This window comes from Eublepharis macularius, chromosome 1 (assembly GCF_028583425.1).
Source record: "Eublepharis macularius isolate TG4126 chromosome 1, MPM_Emac_v1.0, whole genome shotgun sequence".
NCBI classification, from domain to species: Eukaryota; Metazoa; Chordata; class Lepidosauria; order Squamata; family Eublepharidae; genus Eublepharis; species Eublepharis macularius.
This window is the reverse complement of record NC_072790.1, coordinates 128,399,482-128,420,762: the sequence shown is the minus strand read 5'-3', so window position 1 is coordinate 128,420,762 and position 21,281 is coordinate 128,399,482. Positions and strand designations below refer to the sequence as shown.

Genomic DNA, 21,281 nt, shown 5'->3' with positions numbered 1-21,281 from the left:
TGGCGTCCCCTGGAGTTCCCTGGAGTTTTGACGGATACACATTTGCATCATCCCAACCAACAGGAAATACAACCTGCAGAGACATTGACAAGCAGAAATTTTTGTTACTGCACCAGCCCTGGCACCACTGATTACCTGTTTGGAAGAGGGTTGCCAGAAGGATGCAGTTTGATACAGTCACGGGACAGTTCTGTTGACTGTCTCTTTAGGATTGTGTGTGGAGTGCAGGATGTAGGTTTTCCTCCCACATGGTGAAAGCAAGGTGCCCCCATCCTCTACTCCCAGTAACATTTGTGCAGATAGAAGAGATCTGTTTATTTATATAAACTCCATTTCTTCATACTGTTCCTCCTTTTAGAATAGAACATGTTAAGTATTCCTACTGTTAGTAAAAATCCTTATTTTTTTAAACTAATGACACACTGCATTTGTTTCGATTTCCACATATTTAGTGAATTCTGGACAAAAGACAAACATAGCCATGAGCTCTAGCCAGCAACATCCCATGGGACTAATGAAAGATGCTGAGAAGGAACTCTCCTTAGAAATCACCCAGGAAAGTCCTATAAGCCATCACATACCTGATGCAGACCAGACCAACCAATCGCCCTCTCAGGGAACAGAAGAACTACCTGCTGGGGTTTTGCCAGGTAAGACCAACAACATGAGAAGCCAAGAACCAACCATTTTTTCAGACTGGTATGCAAATTATAGATCTTGGCATATCTATCTCCTACAGCATAAGTATAAACCCACTGCAACATTAAGATGCCACTCTTTTATTTTACATTAATTTAGCATCATTTTTGTGGTATACCCCCATCATCCAAAAACATGCTTTTGCACACCTGTTTCTTAATCCAAGGAACTATACCGTATTTATTTATTTCAGATGTAGTTATGGAAGAGAGGCATCATAACTGCAAAAAGCAACTTGAATTAAATGTATCACAAGGCTAACATATTCTCAGAAAGTATTGGTAATATTCAAGTGCTTCCATTGTCTATGTAGAAAGTATTCTTTGGCTGATATAATTTGACAGGCCTCCATCTTTTCTAATGTGACATGTTGGAGAAAACACCAAGCAGATTACCATTTTACCACATGTTCTACCAGAATTTTAATTACACAACCACCCCGATGAGTGGTAAAACCCTCCTTCAAACCCTCCAATCAAACTATCTCAGGCTGAAAGAGCTCAACCTGGAGCACCCTGACTCCTTCCAAGCCAGCAGTGGCTCCTGGGGATATCTCAACCCCCACCACTAGGTGCTGCTGAAGGGGGAGGGGAAGACAGCACCATGGCTGCCTGCAGCACCATGTAGGTATTCAGCTACTGAATGGCTAGTAGAGCCTAGTGCTGGCAAGTGACAACATCTCCCCATGCCTGTGCAGGTTCCACTAGCCATTCAGCAGCTACATGCTTCCACAGTGCTGTTCTCATGGTCCCAGAAGGTCAGTCGCCACCTTAATAGCCCACTGGCAAGAGTGACGCTTTCTCCTCCTTCTCCAGTGGTGCTTGTGGTGGTGGATGGAATATTCCTGGGGCCAACCCTACAAGTCACCATTGTTCAAAGCTAAGAGACTCAACAACTTTAAACAAACAGCTGGACCAATATGAAAGAACTGTAGTATATTGAGGCTACAATGTTGTGTACATTTATTTCAGAGTAAGTCCATTTAATTCAGTGGGATTCACTTCTGTAACAGGCTGTGAGAAATACATCACTCAGATCACCCATCTATTGTAATATATTCCCCCTTTTTGCTGTGATTCAGGTAATAATGTAAAGTATGCTCATAGAAATGCAGTTCACTTACATGAAGATGGAGATTTGCAATCTCACTTCCTGTCTCTTTAAATTTCTGTAAGTAGGAAGAAGCAGGTAAGATTGGCACTAGGGCTGATTGGGAGCATTTAAAACTTTCCCCTGCTTGCTTCCCCCACACCAACTTTGTTGTTTTCCCAATAGAGGGGAAGGTTTTAACTCTTCCCCCAGCACCTGGTCTGCCCCTAGATATTTAAATATCCACCTCATTTTTTGATGTACTTAAACCTCCTTTAATAGGAAAGGCTAACTTTGAAATTATCTTAGACTACCCCCCCGCCAATGCCCTCCACATCCAACTTCTTCTTTTAGGACTTGCTGAATGGTGGTGCTGGTGGGGATGGTGCTGGCAAATTTTCAAGGGAACAATAAGCAGTATACAAAGTGCTTTATGGAGCATCTGTTTCACTTCAACTTGAAATTGAATACAAAAAAGCAATTCAATATTCCAAAAAGGTCATTCTGTCAATTTGCCCAATGCTGCTGTAGCATAGTGGTTAAGTGGTTGGGTTGTGAATCAGCACTCTGCTGGTTCAAACCCCACTACTGCCATAAGCTCAGCACGTGGCCTTGGGTAAGCCACTGCCCTCAGCCCCAGCTCCTCAGCTGCATTGAAGGAATAATAATAACACTGACTATGTTCCCTGCTCTGAGTGGGGCACTAATCTGTCTGGAAGAGCGGAATGTAAGTGTGGTTATTATTATTATCTGCAGAAGCAAAGAGTGAGCAATTACTTGGTCATGAACCAATTTAAAATAGTAAGTATGATTACATATACCTAAAATAATGAGGGCCGTACTAGACATGGGCCCAGGTTCCCCAGATCCAACTCAGGTTCCCTGCAGCCACACAGCAGCTACAGGAAATGGCTGAAATAAAGGACAGCCCATTTGGGCTCTGAATGCTGCCACAAAGGGAGGAAGGGCACCTCCCCCCCCCCGAACATTTTCCCCCACAGCAAAATAGTGCTGTGACTGGGGACCGTATTTCTACATGGGAAATAACTCTCCCCAGTATGTTTTCCCAACCGCTTGGGGTGGGTGGGGGGAGGAAGCAGTGTTCCAAGTGGTGGAGTTCCAAGCCCAAATGGGCTCTCCTTTATTTTGTAAAAGCCATTCCCAGCAACTGCGGTGTACCTGCAGGGAACCCAAGTTGGGTCTGAGGAACCCAGACCCAACCGTTTAAAAATCAGCACATCCAGTTTGGCCCACAGTGCCAAATATTAAACAAACAGCCCTCTAGTGGCACAAATCTTGATGTTTAGAAGCAAGTAACCCTATGTTTTTCATTTATTTTTCCTGTTACAATGACAAAGCAATGTTTGGCACCCCCTACTGCCGGCCCTTGTAAAGCGCACTTTCCTCGCTGGCATTTTGATACTTTAACGGGCACTGCAAAGGCAATGAAAACAACTTCCTTCAGGAATCTGACTGCTTTGCTGAATGTGTACACGTTCATGGTAATACGTGTATTACGGTCATGATAATAATCTGGAAATGACACTGTTAGGAATCTAAGGAGTAGCTGTAACAATCCTCTCCATTACAACAAGGGGAGACTTGGAGTGGTAACCAGGAACATAAGTAACTATGCCTGCAGAATTCCTCTGAGGGCTATTAAAATATGTGGAGTTCCCATATTCTTCCATTCTGTGGCATACATCAAATATGTGGCTTGTTGTGATTTCAGACCCACAGTTTCAGACTGCCATTGTAAGTCCATACTCCCCTAATCCAAGGCTGGTTCAGATATGAATCAAAAGGTCCATTTCATTATATGGATGGTGAGGCTTGCTTCATATTGGGGTGCAGTTCACAATGATTAACAACACTTTGTATCCAGTGTTTTGAGTTAAAATGTTTTTTAAAGTTCCCTTTATCCAACATCACTAATAATGAGGGTGCCTTGGGTGATTCATGCAAGCAAATTCCAATTAACGGTTGAGAAAAGTACCTAACAAGTTTGATAGCTGGGTGAACTATTGAGAGCAAAATGACACAGGAGATCTTCTGATGTATTATTTAATGCATTTTATATTATTTTATGTTTTTGCTTGTTATATTAGCTACACAAGTTTCTCAATGGAGGCTTACATCAGGAGAGATTCTGACAAAATAAAAAGACAAGACACACAAGGGAAAGGGAACAGAGAGGTATTGTTTATATATTTAGAAAATGTATATGCCTCATCTCCATAAATGGATCACAAAGTTTAAAAAATGCTATAACATCATAATATCAGCAATATAAGAAATATTAAAAATGCCATAACATCATAAAATCAGCAACATAGGAATTATTAATAATAAAACAAGCCATAACACAACACTCTGCTGCGTAAATGATATTCATAAAACAGTCCTCAAGCTAGATGCAGACCATAAAGACAGCTATAGGAGGCAACTGCCATGGGAGGAGAAGGGCATTTTTAATCTGTCTCTTTGGACAATTTTCCCACCAATTTTTGAGGTAGAGAAGGACAGTTAGCATGTATATCTATTTGTGGTAGGCTAATATTCTCCAGCTAGAATTCTTGCTTGGATGGAATGCGGCTCTCCCAGCGCAGCAGAATGCCGCTGAAGCTGGGAGCCGTCCTTTGAAGCCCGGCCCGGTGGAACGGAGACAGTCTCCCTTCCCGGGCATACGGGGCTTTGCTGGGGGGCAGAGCCAGGAGCCGTTTGCTGGCTGCTCCGCCCTTCCCCAGCTTCAGTCTCTTCGATCACTCCTTCCCCTCATCTCCAGTCTTTCTAGCAAGAAAAGATGAAAACTTGCCACATCTGCTTCTTCTGTAGACAACAGCTGGAGCCATGCCGGTTTTGCCTTTGCCATCATGTTGTTCCTGGGAGACAGAGGATTCAAATTCTTTATTCTTTTGGCTGGTGACAGAGGCTAGAATGTCCTTGCACTCAAGTATCTTAAGCAACTGTAAGATGGGTGGCCATTTAGATTGGATTCATGACAGGAGTAGGGGGGTCTTAATTCTCACATGTTCTTTTCATGATCAACCTCCCCACCCACTGCTGCTAAAGCCCTAACAAGGAAAAGCAAGACCTGTGCAGTAGCTGTCTTTTTTTCTCTTAAAGGGCTAATTGCAGCTTGTAAGGAGGAATTTCAGTTGGGAAAATGGGCGTGGTGGTGGTGGAGTATTTAAAAAACACACACACTTCCCATAACTGTAGCCCTAGCCCATGCAGCTCTAAGCAAGGTTGCACACTTCTAAGTTCATTGGAGTCAATGGTCTTAGGAGGGTGTAACTCTGCTTAGGATTGCACTGTAAATGTCTTCCACTCATGGTGGCTTCTAAGCTTTAAAAATATGTTATATCTCCCATTTATGATGCAGATTGACCCTGAATGAAGGCAGAACTGTATACTATATGTTACCCTCTCCCTGGCCTTTTAAAAATAGAATTGGGATGTAGTTTAAAGGAGAAAACTGATAAATAAATCATATGTTGGCCCCAGAAACCCAATTAAAGGATTCCATGTTTGGGCTGTTAGCAGAGTCTATCATTTAGCAGTAAAAGCGTGACTATAGGTGATTGTGAGCCGATTCTACTGGATGGTGTGTGTGCAGGAGAGAAAATAACAAAGCATACACTTGTTTATGTTTAGAAAGGAAATAAGAGTTCTTTATTGTAGGATAAGCTTTCAAGAGCCACAGCTCTCTTCATCAGATGCATGGTTAGTCTTAAAGGTGCTGCTGGACTCTTTACTATTTTGCTACTACAGACTAACACAGCTAACTCCTCTGTATCTTTATTGTAGGAACTCCATACTCTGATAGGAAAGGAGGAGAGATAGATTCTATCTATCTAGTCTAAGGATAGACATGGATGCTAGGACAAGTCCTGCATCCATGGTTCCAAGATGGGGTAGGAGAAGGAGAGAGATGGTGCCTGGAACAAAGCCAAGAAGAAAAGAGTGAGAAGGAGGATGTCATGAGGAGGAAGTCCTGATAATAGCAATCTACATATCAAAGGGATAGTCAGAGCAGTAAACGGACATCCTGGTGATAACCATACATGGTCATGCCCTGCTTGGGAGGTGCTCAAGAGGACCTTGGTCTAGTGTTTGCTGTGGCTACTCTGTGTCCTCCCATTGCTGATGGCCACCTTCCCTACTCTGGGCCACTGGCCACGACCAAAGAGACCCTCTATGGATGGTGGGTGTGGAGGATGGAAGCTCATCCAGCTTGGGTAACCCGTGGGCTATCTGGTCTGGTCCAATTGTGACTGTTAACCCAGCAAGTACTGACAAAAAGCTGGTGCATGCTCACATCACTACACACATGCTCCAATCTCCCTGGTCCAGTGATCCATATGAAAGCACCAGTCCGAGGGGGGGGGGGCTTCATCCACCTTTTCTTTTCCTTCAGTACTCTCTGGGTTAAGGGTCTTAGTCAGAATGAGAGACTGGAAGGCTGCCTGTCCAGTCCCCCACTTTCACTGGTGAAGAGAAGAACCCCACGTTGGTGGCTCCCCGTCAAGGGACCACTGGGGACCAGGAGTTTTCCCCTGTCACATGTGTGCATGCAGCGTGGGGACTGGCTGCCCCCCTCTTCGCAGATCATCCTCACCCCCAGATGCAATGGCCATCTGCCTGGCATCTCAGAGCCAAGCTACAAGTGACGCCTGACACAAGTTGGACACTTGTCAGCTTCCCTCAAGTTTTGATGGGAAATGTAGGCATCCTGGTCTTGCAGCTGTAATGGAGAGCCAAGCTGTAAAACCAGGATGCCTACATTTCTCATCAAAACTTGATGGAAGCTGACAAGTGTCGAACCTGTGTAAGGCGTCACTTGTACTCATACTTTAGCAGTACAGAGAGGGGTTGATAGCCCTCTCCTCATGCACATGGGCAAGATCCCTCATCCCACCCCATTTCCCGCATCACCATGTGAGGGAGGGCCAGGCAGGGGGGAGGCAGCATGCAGTGGCAGCCTCTGTGGGATCAGTGTACCCCTGTTCTGTTTGGGAGCCACCCTACAGGGCAGATGCACATGGTGGATCTTTGGAGCCGCCATGTTCCTGGCAGCCCAGAGCTGGGGACCATCCCTGGGGATATGCTGTGGGGCTAGCCCCACAAGGGAGTGAAGGGTCAGGGAGAGCTACTGTCAGCCACCAGTGAGGAAGGAGGGAGTTCTTGTTCTACACAGACTTTATTGAACTGCCAAGAGTTTGAGAGCTTGCACAGGATGAGAACTGTGGCTGCTTGTGCAGCAGACAAGCCAGGAGAGCCTAGCCTCTGACATGTGTCTGCGGTCCAAGGTGTAGCCAAGGGCTGGCTGGGGGATCCACTCCTGGTGCCAGGCTGGAGAGGTGGGTGTGACAGCATGCTGCAGAGTGACTTAGCCATACTCCTGGGCACTCCAGCTGGGTGGCAACCTACATAGAGAGGGAGAAGGGACATGTGTGTGGAGGGCTGCAGCCTCAACCCTGCTGCAGCCACGATGAGGGCTGCCATGCCAACAGGGGGTGTTCATGTCCCAGGGGGCAGGCAGCTCCATGCAGGTAGGCAGCTCCATGTCTGCAGGTACTGCCAGCTGGAAGGTGCTGGATGGTCCTTCCACAGGGAACTTCCATGGCTGCTTGGGACATCGATCCTGTGGGGAAGGAAGTCGAGGGGTGGCACGGCAGACCTTATAGGGGGTTGCAGGAACAATCTCACAGTCACCCCAACTCGTGGCCACACTCTCACCTCTGCTTGAACCTGGGGCCCAGCCATAGGCAAGCTGCACAGGGCCCCAACATGGGCAGAGGGGCACCCCCTCAATGGTGGCATTGGGTGTGGCTCCCTGGGCAGCTGCCACTTGGGTGGGTGTGGGCCATGCCAGCTCCCACCCGCATGGCACATACCCCTCACCAGGCCTTGACCACAGAGCTGCGGGGCCTGTGTTTGAGGGTGCCACCAGTGAGGGATGGGTGGCCTGGGCAGGCCATTCATTAACCCGTCAGCCTTCCCCAGGTGGTGACTCTGGGCGGTATACCTGTATGGGAACATCAGAGGGGGTTGTTAGTCTGCCAAGCAGGACTTAGCTCTCCTCCCGTGTGTGGGTGTGAAGAACATCCCAAATTTCACCCCAAAGTTCTCCCCGCACTCTCTTGTGCAGCTCCACTCACCGAGCCCCAGCCACAAAGGTCCACATTTGGAGGGTGCCACCAGTGAGGGGGGAGGGGTTGGTGCTGGTGAGCTAACCAGGGTGGCTGGCTTCTTGGCTCCCTCTTACCTGTCAGGGTGCCCTCAGCCCTCCTTGGACTGCAACTCTGGACAAATTACCTGAAATGCAACATTTCGGGGGGTTGTTAGTCTGCCAAGCAGCTCTCCTCCCGAGTGCAAGGGATACCTTGAATTTCCACAAAGTTCCCCCTGCGCACTCTTGCCCCACCACCGTGAACATCCTTTCCTGCCTCATGCTCTAAGTCCCCTCAGCGGGAGGCTCTCAGGCAGAGCCTCTGACTGCATCCCTACTTACCTGGGGTTATGGGCACCCTTGCTGGAGGTTATGTAGGTTGCTCAGGGGGGCTGATTGGGTACAGGGAAGGAGGCTCAACTGCCACAGAGGTGCAAGTGGATTGGTCCCTGTGGTAGTCGACATCCTATGCTCTGCTGGGCTGCTTGGGTGGGGCTCGGCACGGGGGGAAATCGACTTTTCTGCACAATGGGAGCCTATGAGCTACACCACCTTTTTTTTGAGGCATAAGTTTGCACCATGCATAGAAGTGCTCCCATGCCCAGAATGGCTTAGGGTGTAGACTACATCATGCCTGGCCCACCAACGCAGGGACTTTCACCCTAGTTACATCCACACCCAACCACCATGGCCGAGCATCAGTGGGGGCCCCAGGCAGAGTGGCACCAGGCCACTGCACTGTTGTAACTCCTAGTCCTAGTCAGATTTCATGCCGCTTTCACCCCTTCCCCCAGGATTGCACTGTCCATAAACTCATGAATAATAAACTCCATAAACTCATGAATTTTACATTTACAGGTAATTCTAAATATTCTTAGAAAGCAGCAAGAAATATCTCATAATTCTGACAGTTATTGACAATTACTGAGTGATTATTTCCATCTTTTACAGGTAAATAACATTTACCCCAGTGAGTTTGTAAATGACAAAACAAGCCTTCTGGCACAGGCATTTCTAATAGTTTCTGATAAATCACGAGCATTTGGCTTCCTAGAATCTTAAGAATAACCAGTAAATGTCAAAATTTACAGAGCTTCTGATGATCTGCCACTGTACATAGATTTAAAATGTCTCTATTGTTTAAAACTATTAATATTATTAACAAGGACTGACAGCCTAATCCATGTCTTTTCTAACACCCTGTTCAGCAATTTGTATTATGACTTTACATATGAGCAGGGTGACCCTGTGATAGCAGATTATTCCTGCTGTCATATGGAGAGAAGACTAAAAAAGCTAAAATTTATTTCCTACATTTTATATATGGATAGATAGCTATAAAAGGATGATGTAAGAATATGAGAAAATGTATTAACAGGAAAATTCACAACAAAATTTAGGGCACCCATTATCTCACTCCAATTCTCAATCAGGTTCGACTCTTTATATGACATTGGAATATGGATCAGGAACTGAAAAGAAGTTCACTATGTAGTTTGCTTTTCATACATCCTCCCCAGAGCTTCTGGTCAGATGGATGGGAAACTGAGTCAGAGGGCTTTGTTCAGATTCTGCTTTGTTTCAGATTTCTACAAGCCCAGTCCTATTACATTGTTTAATCGACGATCCTATTGATCGCATTGATTTGCACTATGTAATCTGCCTTGAGTCTCTATGACAAAGATGGACTATAAATAATGTAAAATAAATTAAATGTCTCTATCTGGAAGAGCCCCTGGTAGTCACTTCCTCCTCCCTCCTTCCCTTCCATCTGGGGGAAAAGGAAGGAAGGTTGACAGACTTTGTCAGTGGACTGATAATGTATTGCTCTGTGTGATGCCTGGTTTAAAGTAGAAGGAAAAACCCTCTGTGAAGAATTACTGATAAAAAGAAAATAGCTATTGTTATGACCCCTTTCTTCTCTTGGGTAGCTTTTACCTTTAATCTTTCCCTTACACCGTCTGGGTAGATTGCTGCCACCAGGAATATTATATTCCAAGATATTTTATTTAAGTTTTCCCTTTAGTAACGTGCCTAAGCGTCAGGCTCCTTCGTGGGTCTATGTGTCCCTGAGGATAGGAATGGGATATAGCAATGACAGCTACTCTGGGATATAACAAAAACAAAATAAAGTTTCATTTTTTCACGAAGCGTATCGGTTTCATAAAAGTAATTCTTGGTTCTTAAAGTTACTTCATTTAAACTCATTCACACAGATATCTTCTAAGGCGTTGCACGCAGTTAGCCTCTTTCTCTGACTCAATATTTCTTACAGATGTGCTTAAAGTTACTCAGGCAGCACACAGCTAGCCTTTCTTTCCCTGACTAAATATTGTTCACAGAAATGCTTAAACTGCTCAGGCAGCACACAGCTTGCCTGCTTTCCTCTGACTGAAACTTTGCTCTCCACTCTCAGTCTAAACTGCATTCACTCCACCCACACTCTCAGTCATCAACCAATCATATCACTCGCTCATCCCTCTCTTTCACACCCACGCTTCACCTATATCACATCAAGCATTTAAAGATACATGCACACATTTACTTGAAATCATTACAGCTATGAATAAAGCCCCCAATGTGCTTAACTCATGTTTAAGGCACATCCAGTACTTGTACATCAAGCGTGGACTCTCTTGTCTCTGATGTTCAGTGATGATAAGTTATTTAGAAACTAAGGCTGGGGGTGGATGCACTGCACAGAGCCTCATATATCATGTGGCCCACTACTGAAAAAACTTGGACCTCTGCCTATTGAGAGGATATCTAAAGTCACTGAGGCCCATTTATCATTCCTCTAGTTATGTGGAATGGAATGATCCTAGTGATCACTATCTAAGCCAGCAATTGGGACATTTAAATAATACATTCATGTGTACTAGCATTTCTACGACCCCCATTCAACAAACATATCCAATTTTTTTAACATGATGTCCTTCACATCCCTACTTTTGTTCTACTGTTGTAACGTAAAAAAAATAGATAAATGTTGTTATAGAACACATTCTAGGTATGTTGTGCATTTGTCTGGAGGAGGAACTACTTGATACACTCAGCGCAGGGTTGCTGCCAAAACAGCACCTGTGACAAGTTGCCCTTCTTTGTCTATCTTGTTACAAAACGTATCCCATGTCCTAACATCATCCCATTTTTGTGTTCTGGCTGCCAGTGGACAGTGAGGTGAAGTGGAAGCAAAGTAAGTGATCTTCCATGTTCTGAGCAGGGGCGCAGAAGTGAAAGGCATCTTAACAGGAGGAAATCATTTTTGGTGGGAGTCACATGTTGAATGGGCCCTGTCATTTTAGTCTTGAAGCAGCCTCTCATACCGTGCTTTCATTTGAGTAGTGTTATGGATACGAGGCTGAGAGCTTAACACAGGCTGCTTGCAAAGCAGTACTTTGTTGTTCACTATTAGTTGATGTGCATGGATTTTTATAGGGATATTAAATAAATTTTACAGAGTTCTCTGGGAGGACATAAGAATTATTTTTATGCTTATAGATGTATATTATAGTTGTGCTGTCTTTCATACAGCATCCAAGCCAATACTTACTTCTTGAAATGAAGTGGCTCCTGAAGTAACTCAGTAGTACACATTCTTATAGTGTACATTCACTCCATGTATGTGAAGGGCAACCTGGACACTTCTAATTGGAAATTTGCCCAAATTGTATTTACAGGGGATATAATTATGTTATTTCTTGTAGGAGCATCTCTACTTAAATGTTTCTTTACAACATCTGAGAACAGAAAGGAACTTTTCCTATAATCAAGCTATCTGAATGTGAATGCACATACCCTTAATTTTAGCTACCAATAGTGATAATTTTTCACTCAGATCTGTCCACGATCTTTATTGCATTGTAACAGTTTGTTTACAGCATTTTGTTGGCTCAATAAATTATTTAGCAAACAGAGCAGTGATAGCAGTTGTCAACGCCCACAGCTGTGGCAATCCGTTTCTTGCAGCCAAAATGTCTGCCACTGAACATAAGTGCTCTTGCAGAGGTACAACCATTGCATTGAAATCAATATTATTAAAAACCCCATGTTTGTGGGCATCTTGGACTGGTGTTGCACTGTAGTTACCTCTGACTAGATATTACAGGCAAAATATGCCATCATATTTTGCTATTGAGAAGTTTGTTCTTCTCAGGGAATACTCTACCCTGCTTGGAGCCTTCAGAACCCCATGGAAGGAAGGGATTGTAGCAGTTACCTTGAGTCTGCTTGATGGTTTACGGAGTTCCAGGCTGGGGTTAAGGCTGCAGTCTAGCCGAACAAAAAAACAGACTGAAGGCATCCTCTTTCTCGCTGGCTGGAATGTTGAGCTCACAAGATGGTCACTGAGGGGGCAAATCCAGCGCTCAGAGCTTAACTTGTGCCCTGTACACACACAAGGCTGCCTTATACTGACTTAGACAATTGATGAATCAAAGTCTGTGTTGTCTATTATTACTGGCAACAGCTTTTCAGGATGTTAAGAGGTCTCTCACACCTACTACCTGTTCCTTTCAACTGGTGATGCCAGGAATTGAAACGGGGATCTTCTGCATGCAAAGCAAATGCTCTGCAACTGAGCCAAACCCTCAATGGAAAGCTATAGAGAAGCCATCTGTATGTTACATGTTTTCTGTAGTGGGGCAAATGAGAGTTTTCTAGGACAATTTAGGCTAGGAAAATTGCCACCCTCTGTCTTCGCAGTTAGGGACCGAGGGTGGCACTTGGGGAAGAGCTATCATTGTGCCACTCGCTGGTGTGTGGTGTCCCACAAGGGGTAATACTTTCCCCTTTGTTGTTCAGCCTTTATATGTGCCCCCTTGCCCAGCTAGCACAAAGTTTCAGACTGGGTTGTCATCAGTATGCGGATGACACCCAGTTGTATCTGTTGGTGGACGGCCAGCCCGGCTCTGCCCCGGATGTCCTGGTAAGAGCTTTGGGGGTCCTGTCTGGCTGGGTGAAGCAGAGTCGACTGCAGTTGAACCCTGCAAAGACAGAGGTCCTGTACTTGAATTGTGGGCCATTGGATTTGGGGATCTGGTTCCTGGCTGTTGATGGGGCACCACTTGTGCCTGCTCCAATGATCAGGAGTCTGGGAGTGATGCTGGATGCCTCCTTGTCAATGGAGGCCCAGATTGCAGCAGTGGCCCAGTTTGCTTTTTTCCATCTTCGGCAGGCCAAGCAACTTGCCCCCTATCTCTTGATCCAGGACCTAACGACAGTGATCCATGCAATGGTCACCTCCAGTCTGGACTACTGTAACTTGCTCTATGCAGGGCTTGGAAATTATAATGGGTCCAGAATGCTGCTGCACACATCCTTACTGGTGTTCCGTATAGGATGCATATTACTCCCATCTTGCAGCAGCTACACTGGTTCCCCATGGAGTTCCGGATAAAATTCAGGGTGTTGGTTTTGACTTTTAAAGCCCTTAGTGGACAGGGATTGGCAAACTATGGGACTGCCTCTCACCATATGTGCCATGGAGAGTGCTGAGATCAGCCAATAAACATCTACTGGTGGTCCTGGGCCTCAGGGAGGCGAGACTGGCCTCGACCAGAGCCAGGGCCTTTCGATCCTGGCTCCAAAGTGGTGGAACTCTCTTATCAGAGGATATGTGGGCCCGCCAGGATCTCTTACCGTTCTGGCAGGCCTGCAAGAGATGTTCCGTCAGACATATGGTTGAGGCCGGATCAACAATCATCCGGAAAGCCTCCCAACCAGCCTCCTGGCAGAGGGGGCATGTAATCATCTGGGCCCCCCATATGAGTTACCATCGGATTGAAAAGGCTTGTTCCGCCTCTTTTTACCCACCCTTTTGTGTTTTACTGGCTGGGGGTGGTTGCAAGGCCGCTGTGTGGGGGTGGTGTCAATGGGAATTCCACTGTTTTATTGATGTTTTATTAAAATGTAAAGCAGAGTTTCACTCTTTTAAGCCCATTTACTTGCAGTGGACTTAGAAGGGTGTAACCGTATTTAGGACTGCACAGGTCCTTGTTTGGTCCTGACCTGCTGCAGGGTCACCGTCTTGCTCTGTTAGGCCCACACTTTACATTTTAGCATTCTTGGGTTTTGTTCATGAACTGTCTCTTACCAATCTGTGACATAACATAAAACAACTGAACAACCCAAAAGCACAAACCAACCAACATAATTCCAACCAATTTTTTTCACCACTACCACCTTTTTCTAAAATACAGAAGGCTTCCAGACCAGTTTCTTTTTTGAAAAAGAAATCAGCTCTCAATCTGATGTGATCTTTCTATACTGAAATCAGGTAGAAAATTAATAGAGGATATAATGCAAGATATTTTTAAGTTATTGAGATAGGATTATTGGTATAGCTCCTGTTTGATTCTTTTTTCAATTTCTAAAACCTTAGGGAAAGATACGGATGATAAGAATGAAAATGACATTGTGGTGTTAAAAGGAACTCAAACTGGAAAGAGCCACCCAGTCCCAGAAACAGGTAATGGAGTTGCTGTGTTTTTTTTAACTAACTTTTTCAGAAAGCTAGATTTATGAATGAGATAGTATTTAATATTTTAACTCAAAATAAATAGGAGATTGAAAAAACAAAGCAGACCTCCCTGCCATTAAAATCCTAAGGCGTAATTAGTGGATATAATGGGAGAGGAGTGATATAGCTAGTCTTAAATTTCGTTTTCTAAACTGTTTTTAAACTGTGGTAAGAATTATGAAAACAGATGATGCAAAATGACTTGCAATTTGTGTGTGCATTTTAGAAGAATTCTGTAGTTTGCCCCCCAGAGCCATTTCAAGTTGGGGAAAATAGCACCAGAGTGAGGCTTTAATTCCCTTTTTCTAAACCTGCCTGGGAATTCAGTTCTTGACACAGAATTCCCAGATTATATCTGTCCACATGTCCACCCTGTGGACTTCGTAACATAGTAATTGGCCTTCTTACCTTTTGGGGTTTTGCTGACAAAATCTCTCCCATTTGTTCTGACTTGGAGGCCAAGTTTAGAGCAGATCTGATACTTGAGGTGTCAGAAGCACCTGCTTGTCCTTTTGTTGTGGATAGTTTCAGACTGATCCTGCCTATGGATGCTGGCAGGGTCCTGGGGAGTGCGAGAGCCACCACTTGTGCTCTGGGCCCAGGCCTGTCCTGGCTTTTAAAATCTTGTTAGGAAAAGGTCTTTGAGCCATTCGTGAAAATTGTCAGTTTCTCCCTGATTGAGGGATTCATCCTAGACTTTGAAGGAGGCAGTTATTAAACCTTTGCTCAAAAAACCTTTATTGACTAGGGATGATGTGACCAATTATAGACTGGCCTCCAATTTGTCTTTTCTAGGAAGGTGATACAATGTGTGGTGGCAGAGCAGCTCCAGGGTTTCCTGGATAAAGCATCTGCCATCGACCTATTTCAATCTGGTTCCATGCCTGGGTTTGGTACCAAGATGGCTTTAGTTGCACTGTTGGACAATCTTTACTTGAAGTTGAAAAGGGTACTGCTAATACTGTTAGCAGCCTTTGGTACAGTTGATCATGCCATTCTTTCACAGGCTTGAATGTGGAGTTGGTATTAAGGGCATAGCCCTTCAGTGGTTTCACTCTTTTCTGTCTAACTGGACAAAAAAAGTCTCCATTTGTGTTAGTTGGGATTAGGTTTCATCACCTAATTGGTTGGGATTAGGTGTCAGCAATGTGTAGTGCAATACTTCATTTTCCGAGCCTCCAGATGCATCAGTCTTGGTTTTGAACCACTGCTTTGAGGCTGTGGTCAGGTGGCCATGGCAGAACAAACTGAATCTGTATCCAGACAAGACAGAGGTAATGCTAGTTGGGAAGGCTAATATTCCAGAAGGATTAAATCCAGTTGCCCTGGATGGAGTGAAGTTGAATTTCTCAGAGCACGTTAAGAGCTTGGGGGTGCTTATGGACCATGTCATACTCTTTGAAATGCAGGTTAGCATGGCCAGGAACACCTTCTATTGGTTGCATCTGGTGGGCCAGCTCTCTCGTTACCTAGACTCAGCCAATCTAGCCAAGCTGATTTATGGTTCAGTAACACAGTTGAATTACTGCCTTGCACTCTACAAGGGACTGCCCCAGAAACAACAACTGGTCCAGAATGCAGCAGCCCCACTATTGTTAGGGGATAGCCACTGGGCCATATGTTGCCCATCTTGAAACAGTTACATTGGTTATCAGTCTGTTTCCAAGCTCAGTTCAAGGTGCTGGTCATGACCCTTGAAGCCCTTCATGACCTGAGACCCACATATTTGAAGGACTATCTCCTTCCATATGTACCTGTGCGCCAGCTACGGTTCTCAGGCAGCCATTAGTTGACTATTCCACCACTTAGGGTGGCGCTGACCAGAGTTCAGGTCCTTTCCATCATGGCTTTGTAGAATGGGTTCCCTGAACAGCTGAGGGGACCCCCCCCTCCTTGGAGATGTTCAGTGGGTGCTCCAAGGTTTCTTTGTGTGCCTGGAATTTGAGGAGGCATGAATGGCAGACATCTTTTAAAGGGTGGGGGAGAGACTTGGAGCTTATTATTTTATTTTGGTTTTAAATGGAATTTTTTTAAACGATTATTGTTAATGCCTTGAACCACATGGAAAGGTTGGGTAGGAATGTATAAATAAATAAATAAATAACATGGAAGGCATCCAACAAGATGTGGAACCACTTTCTGGAAAGTGAGAATCCTCCGCTGTTAACCTGCTGAATAGCATGGGGGCAACATTTTATACTGAAAGAGGCTGGTAGAAGATTTCTTACAAATGGTTAACTTTGCTTTTTTCCTTTTTTGAGGAGTTCCACTGTTGACATTTTCTGACTTCTTTTTCTAGGTGCTGTTCTCCCGCTGGCTTTAGGGTTGGCCATCACTGCTTTGCTGCTGCTCATGGTAGCTTGCCGATTGCACTTGGTGAGACAGAAACTGAAGAAAGCTCGGCCCATTATGTCTGAGGAATCAGATTACCTCATAAATGGGATGTATCTCTAAAGCAGATTCAGGTTGCTTCCTTTCCTTCTTCAAACTTTCCAAGAAAGTGTGCCTCTTGCATTTTTTTAAAAAACATTTTTTTAAAAAATTGCATCAACCACCTTCAAAACAATTCTTTTAAGACATATGGTAGATATATACAGCACAGCATCCTCTGCCATAGCTACTGGAGTATCCCATGCTTGGCCAATGAGGCAAGTGTATCATGCGATGCTATGTATCAGTTGGAGACCCAGAGAAACACCTTACTGCCATATTTTAGGTCTGCAGAGTAGCACTGATGGAACTGGCTTTGTGGTAAAATGTATTTAGGACTTCTTGTAAATGTGCTGCTCTCAGACCTGTCCCTGTGTTAGGAGAGAGCAGTGCTGTAGCACCACTTCTGATTACAGTATTTATACTGGCAGTACATGGCTGAACTGTTATTACAATGACCTGAGTTCTTGCATGATGCCAGTCCGATGCCACAAGTCAGTACATTTTGCAGTGGAGCAGCAGATACATCAGATCCTAAGCATACACTTGATGGAGAGCTCACTTACAGGATCAATTATGTGAGAAATGACAAACTGAGTTTACAGAGAAGATATTTCTTATGTAAATCAGTGCTATGTAATAAAAAGATCACCATGGGGAGCTCCCTTCTCACCCTGTACACCTGAAAGGGACCCAGAGTTATAGCAAGGAATGAGATACAGTTGTGTAGTTGTGTTACAAGGCCTGTCATGTGCTTCTCAGTGCTGACAGCCTCTGCTAGATTATAAAGCTGTATAGATTCTGCTATTGGACAATCTAATGAAAACCTATGCTGTGTGATCTCAACTCAACAAAGAACTTTGTTGCTACAATTTTCCTTTTTTACTCATCGACATATCAGGGTTTAATGTCCCATGTGTTAAAAAATCTCTTTTGTCTCTCCTTTTAACAAAAGTGACAATTCCATTAGTACTTAATGAACAACTTTGGACCCTAGTGCTTGTGCCAGGTATGCTGTCATCTCGGGCTAGGGTTGTCAGCTGCCTGTAGAGAGTGCCCAGTCCCTTTAACACTGGCTTAATGGGGTGTTATTTACCAGTCAATGTTATTTACCCCCATGCCAAGCTTTAGTTGCCTGTTTTCAAATATTAAGCCTATATTAAAGAGACAGGACATTTTTCTTAAGACCTATGTCAGGCCGCAGCCCCCTTTTTCTTCATCCATCCCTACATTATTCATAAAATTGAAGAAAGCAAAGCGGTGGCAGACATTAAAGGTTGGCCACAGTGGCATTAGGGACTGGGTTTACCATTTCTTGTAAATGACCACAAAAGATCCAGGTTCAGATTTATTTATTTTTTAGCTTCCTGCTCTACATAAGTTATTTGTGGCATATCAACAGATTGAAAGAGGAAAAAAATTAACTGCCTCAGCCAATTTCTAAAGATTTCCCTGCATACATATCTGGAGGCAATTTTTTCTCATTGCATTTAAGTGACTATATAGAAACGTGGGTCTACCCCATTAAAGTGTCAAACTTAATCATGGTGAAAGACAACTCACCCTCATTCCTGCTAATGCTGCTTCTGCCGGTGAGATTTCCATTAAACACTAAAACAACACTGCCTATTTCCACAAAGTTTGGAGGGTTCTTGTTAACCTGACCTTCACTTGACCTTGCAATGCCAATTAAAATCATCAAATTAGCTTAAAAATTCAATGTACAACTGAGCCGTAAGATGTTATACTGTAAAATGTGTGCCATTTGTCTTAGTTATAATATGTGAATTCTCTTTATCCAGCTGTGCATATGTTACAATGAGAGAGACCTGCTACCAATCAATGCAGCAAAGGCATGCAACTTTTGATATGTCTTTCATAACAGAATCATATCACGGGTAACTCAAATTACTAATGTCCCAATCTGATGATGTAAAATATGAGATAATAAACCTATGCTATTCTTAGTAATTGTTAGTATTTATTTTCACTAAGACTAACAATTTACAGTGATCATCAGTTAATAAAAAGGAATGTTGCAAAATCAGTCAATATATTGAACTGTGCTCACTGTGTTGGTATACCCAATGTGAGCTATTTCCCTTCAGATTGTAGGTGGGGGCTCACATAACAGAATATACCCTACACCAAAAAATACTCCATGTAGAAAAGTAGTATGTCAGGTAGTAGGCTAGGCTACAACATTTGTTCCTGACATCTAGCTTTATGTGCATGATTTTTAAAATGGAGAAATCAGTTCATGTAAGCAACACTTCACTCTGAAGTGCTGCTGCGGACTAGACAAAGTTTAATGCTGCAAAGAAAACTAAATCTTTGTAGAGTCTGAAAGTTACATATCTACACCTTACAACTTTGTATCATTTTTTTAAAAAAAAAACGTTAATATTATAGTAATGACTACAATAAAGTGATTGTGACAATTCACAGCATACATGCTGTGTGTTGTCTCTCCTTCTATTCTCCAAAGGGCAATGTACCTTTCTCCTTCTTTCAAAAGTAACACTCCACTCACTGTAGAGGAGGAACAGTGTTGAGGCAAAAGTCCAAATTAATGCAGATCAAGCTTTAAATTTCCTTTCCTTGGGGGGGGGGGGGTTCTACATAGCAAGTTAGAACCTTAACATCTTCCAAAATCAAGGTTTTCTCTACATACCTGGCTTTCACGTTGCTTTTATATGCTTCTGCAAGAGCTCAGCAGTAACCAGTGAGAGTACTATCAGAAATGCCATCACAAATAAGTGAGGTGGGTCTTTGTTTTGCCCTCCATCATGTTGTTTTCAGTACACATGCATATTAAAGCAATTATTGCTGAAGCCCCTACTGATGCCTGTAAAACTATTCCCCCTTTCTTTCCCAGAAAGGGATTTGAGTGCATGAGACAAGGCGTCTGCTTCCCTCAGTCATCCTTTCTCACTTACTTCAGAAGCCCCCATCACTGAAGCTATCCCTTTTCATTACCTGTAGCTTGAAGCACCACTGGGGCTACAGCTTACACCCCCCCTCCCCTGGCCAACTCTCTGTAGCCCAGGTGTTTTCTACACAGTCAGTTTAGTGATTCAGATTCCATTCTGCTTCTCTCAATCTCCTGAGTTCCTCATGAGAAAAAGAGGCATGAGATGCAGAATCAAACTTTCCCCCACCCTTTTTCCATGTGCACATACAGCAACTTTTTTTGAAATGGTTAAGTCACAGTTGATGTGTCTAATACGTGTGCACAATTCTTAGTCCTGTACTGCTTCTCTCACCCTTCTTTTCCCTGGGCGCTGATTGGTTGGCCACCCAGTGGAAACCACTTCCTCCCTCCCCAGCTCTCTACTCCCTATTTTTTTAAAAATGTGAGAAGAGTTGTAACATTCCAGTGTCATTTCTCATACAGCTGTATTGTGAAATCAAGACTGCAAATTCATAACTTGCAAACTGTACCCGCAAATTACATTTTTATCATTCTGACTGTGGTTTTAGGAGAATCCTGACAATCCCAAGCACCTGAGCATCCAACCCCCTCCCCTTTTTAATTGGGGGAGAGTCACAATGCTGTGACATTTGTGCATTCTACCCCTTGAAAGACAATATCCGTTCTGTTCCCTGATGGGGATCCATAGTCCCCACTGATGATTTCTTGGGTTTACTTTATTTCCTTTCTTTATAACCAGGGCTCATGATCATGGTGATTTGGAAATGAGGGGGCTCTCATCTCAAGAATCCGCCCTCTCCATCCCAGAATAGGGTCACATGATGTGAGGAAGCCAATGAGAACAGAGTTTTGTTCGGGCAGCAACATTTGAACATTTTGCTCTGGCAGAGAGATACCATTTTGTGCCAAGCGGCCAATTCAAACCTCACCAGAGCAATCACAAAGTACTGCAATGACTGCTAACAGAACAAGCACAAAAAATATTTTGTAGCCCCTCCACCCCCGAACTCCGCTGCCAATTGCCTCTCCAGAATTCTTTTTAAAAATGGTAGGGACAGGACTGCACTATTTTTGTTTGTTTTCTTTAGGGTAGGAGTGGTTAAGCAATTACCTTTTATTGAAATATAATGAATAAAGAAATTGTTATAGAATTATAAAGGCAGCGGGGGAGGAGGTGTCTATAAATCAATGAAAACACAGACCCTGTCAAAACAAATAGTACCTGTTGAGCAGATGTTTTGAATTTTAGCAAGTGCTTCCTAAGACACTGTACAAACATTAACAATTAAGTATGTTAGTCACAAGTACAATGGAAGAAAAATGTTTCTTGTGCAACCCATGGAGGACGAGTTACTCAGTTTTCTGAAAAAAAATTATCAGTATAAACCTATGACAATGCTGAGCCACCCAGAGATTTTCCCAGTGAAACAATG

At 43.9% G+C, this 21,281-nt stretch overlaps 1 protein-coding gene across 1 annotated transcript in view; it reads left to right on the top strand.

Moving 5' to 3' along the window:
• LRP11 (LDL receptor related protein 11) overlaps window positions 1-18,880 on the top strand; it is a 29,609-nt gene extending 10,729 nt beyond the window's left edge. The window contains exons 5-7 of the mRNA XM_054989775.1: window positions 453-650; window positions 14,346-14,432; window positions 16,783-18,880. Coding sequence (XP_054845750.1) covers window positions 453-650; window positions 14,346-14,432; window positions 16,783-16,937 — 440 coding nt within the window. The 3' untranslated portion in view covers window positions 16,938-18,880. The remainder of the gene's footprint in view (window positions 1-452; window positions 651-14,345; window positions 14,433-16,782) is intronic.
• Window positions 18,881-21,281: the final 2,401 nt, after the last annotated feature.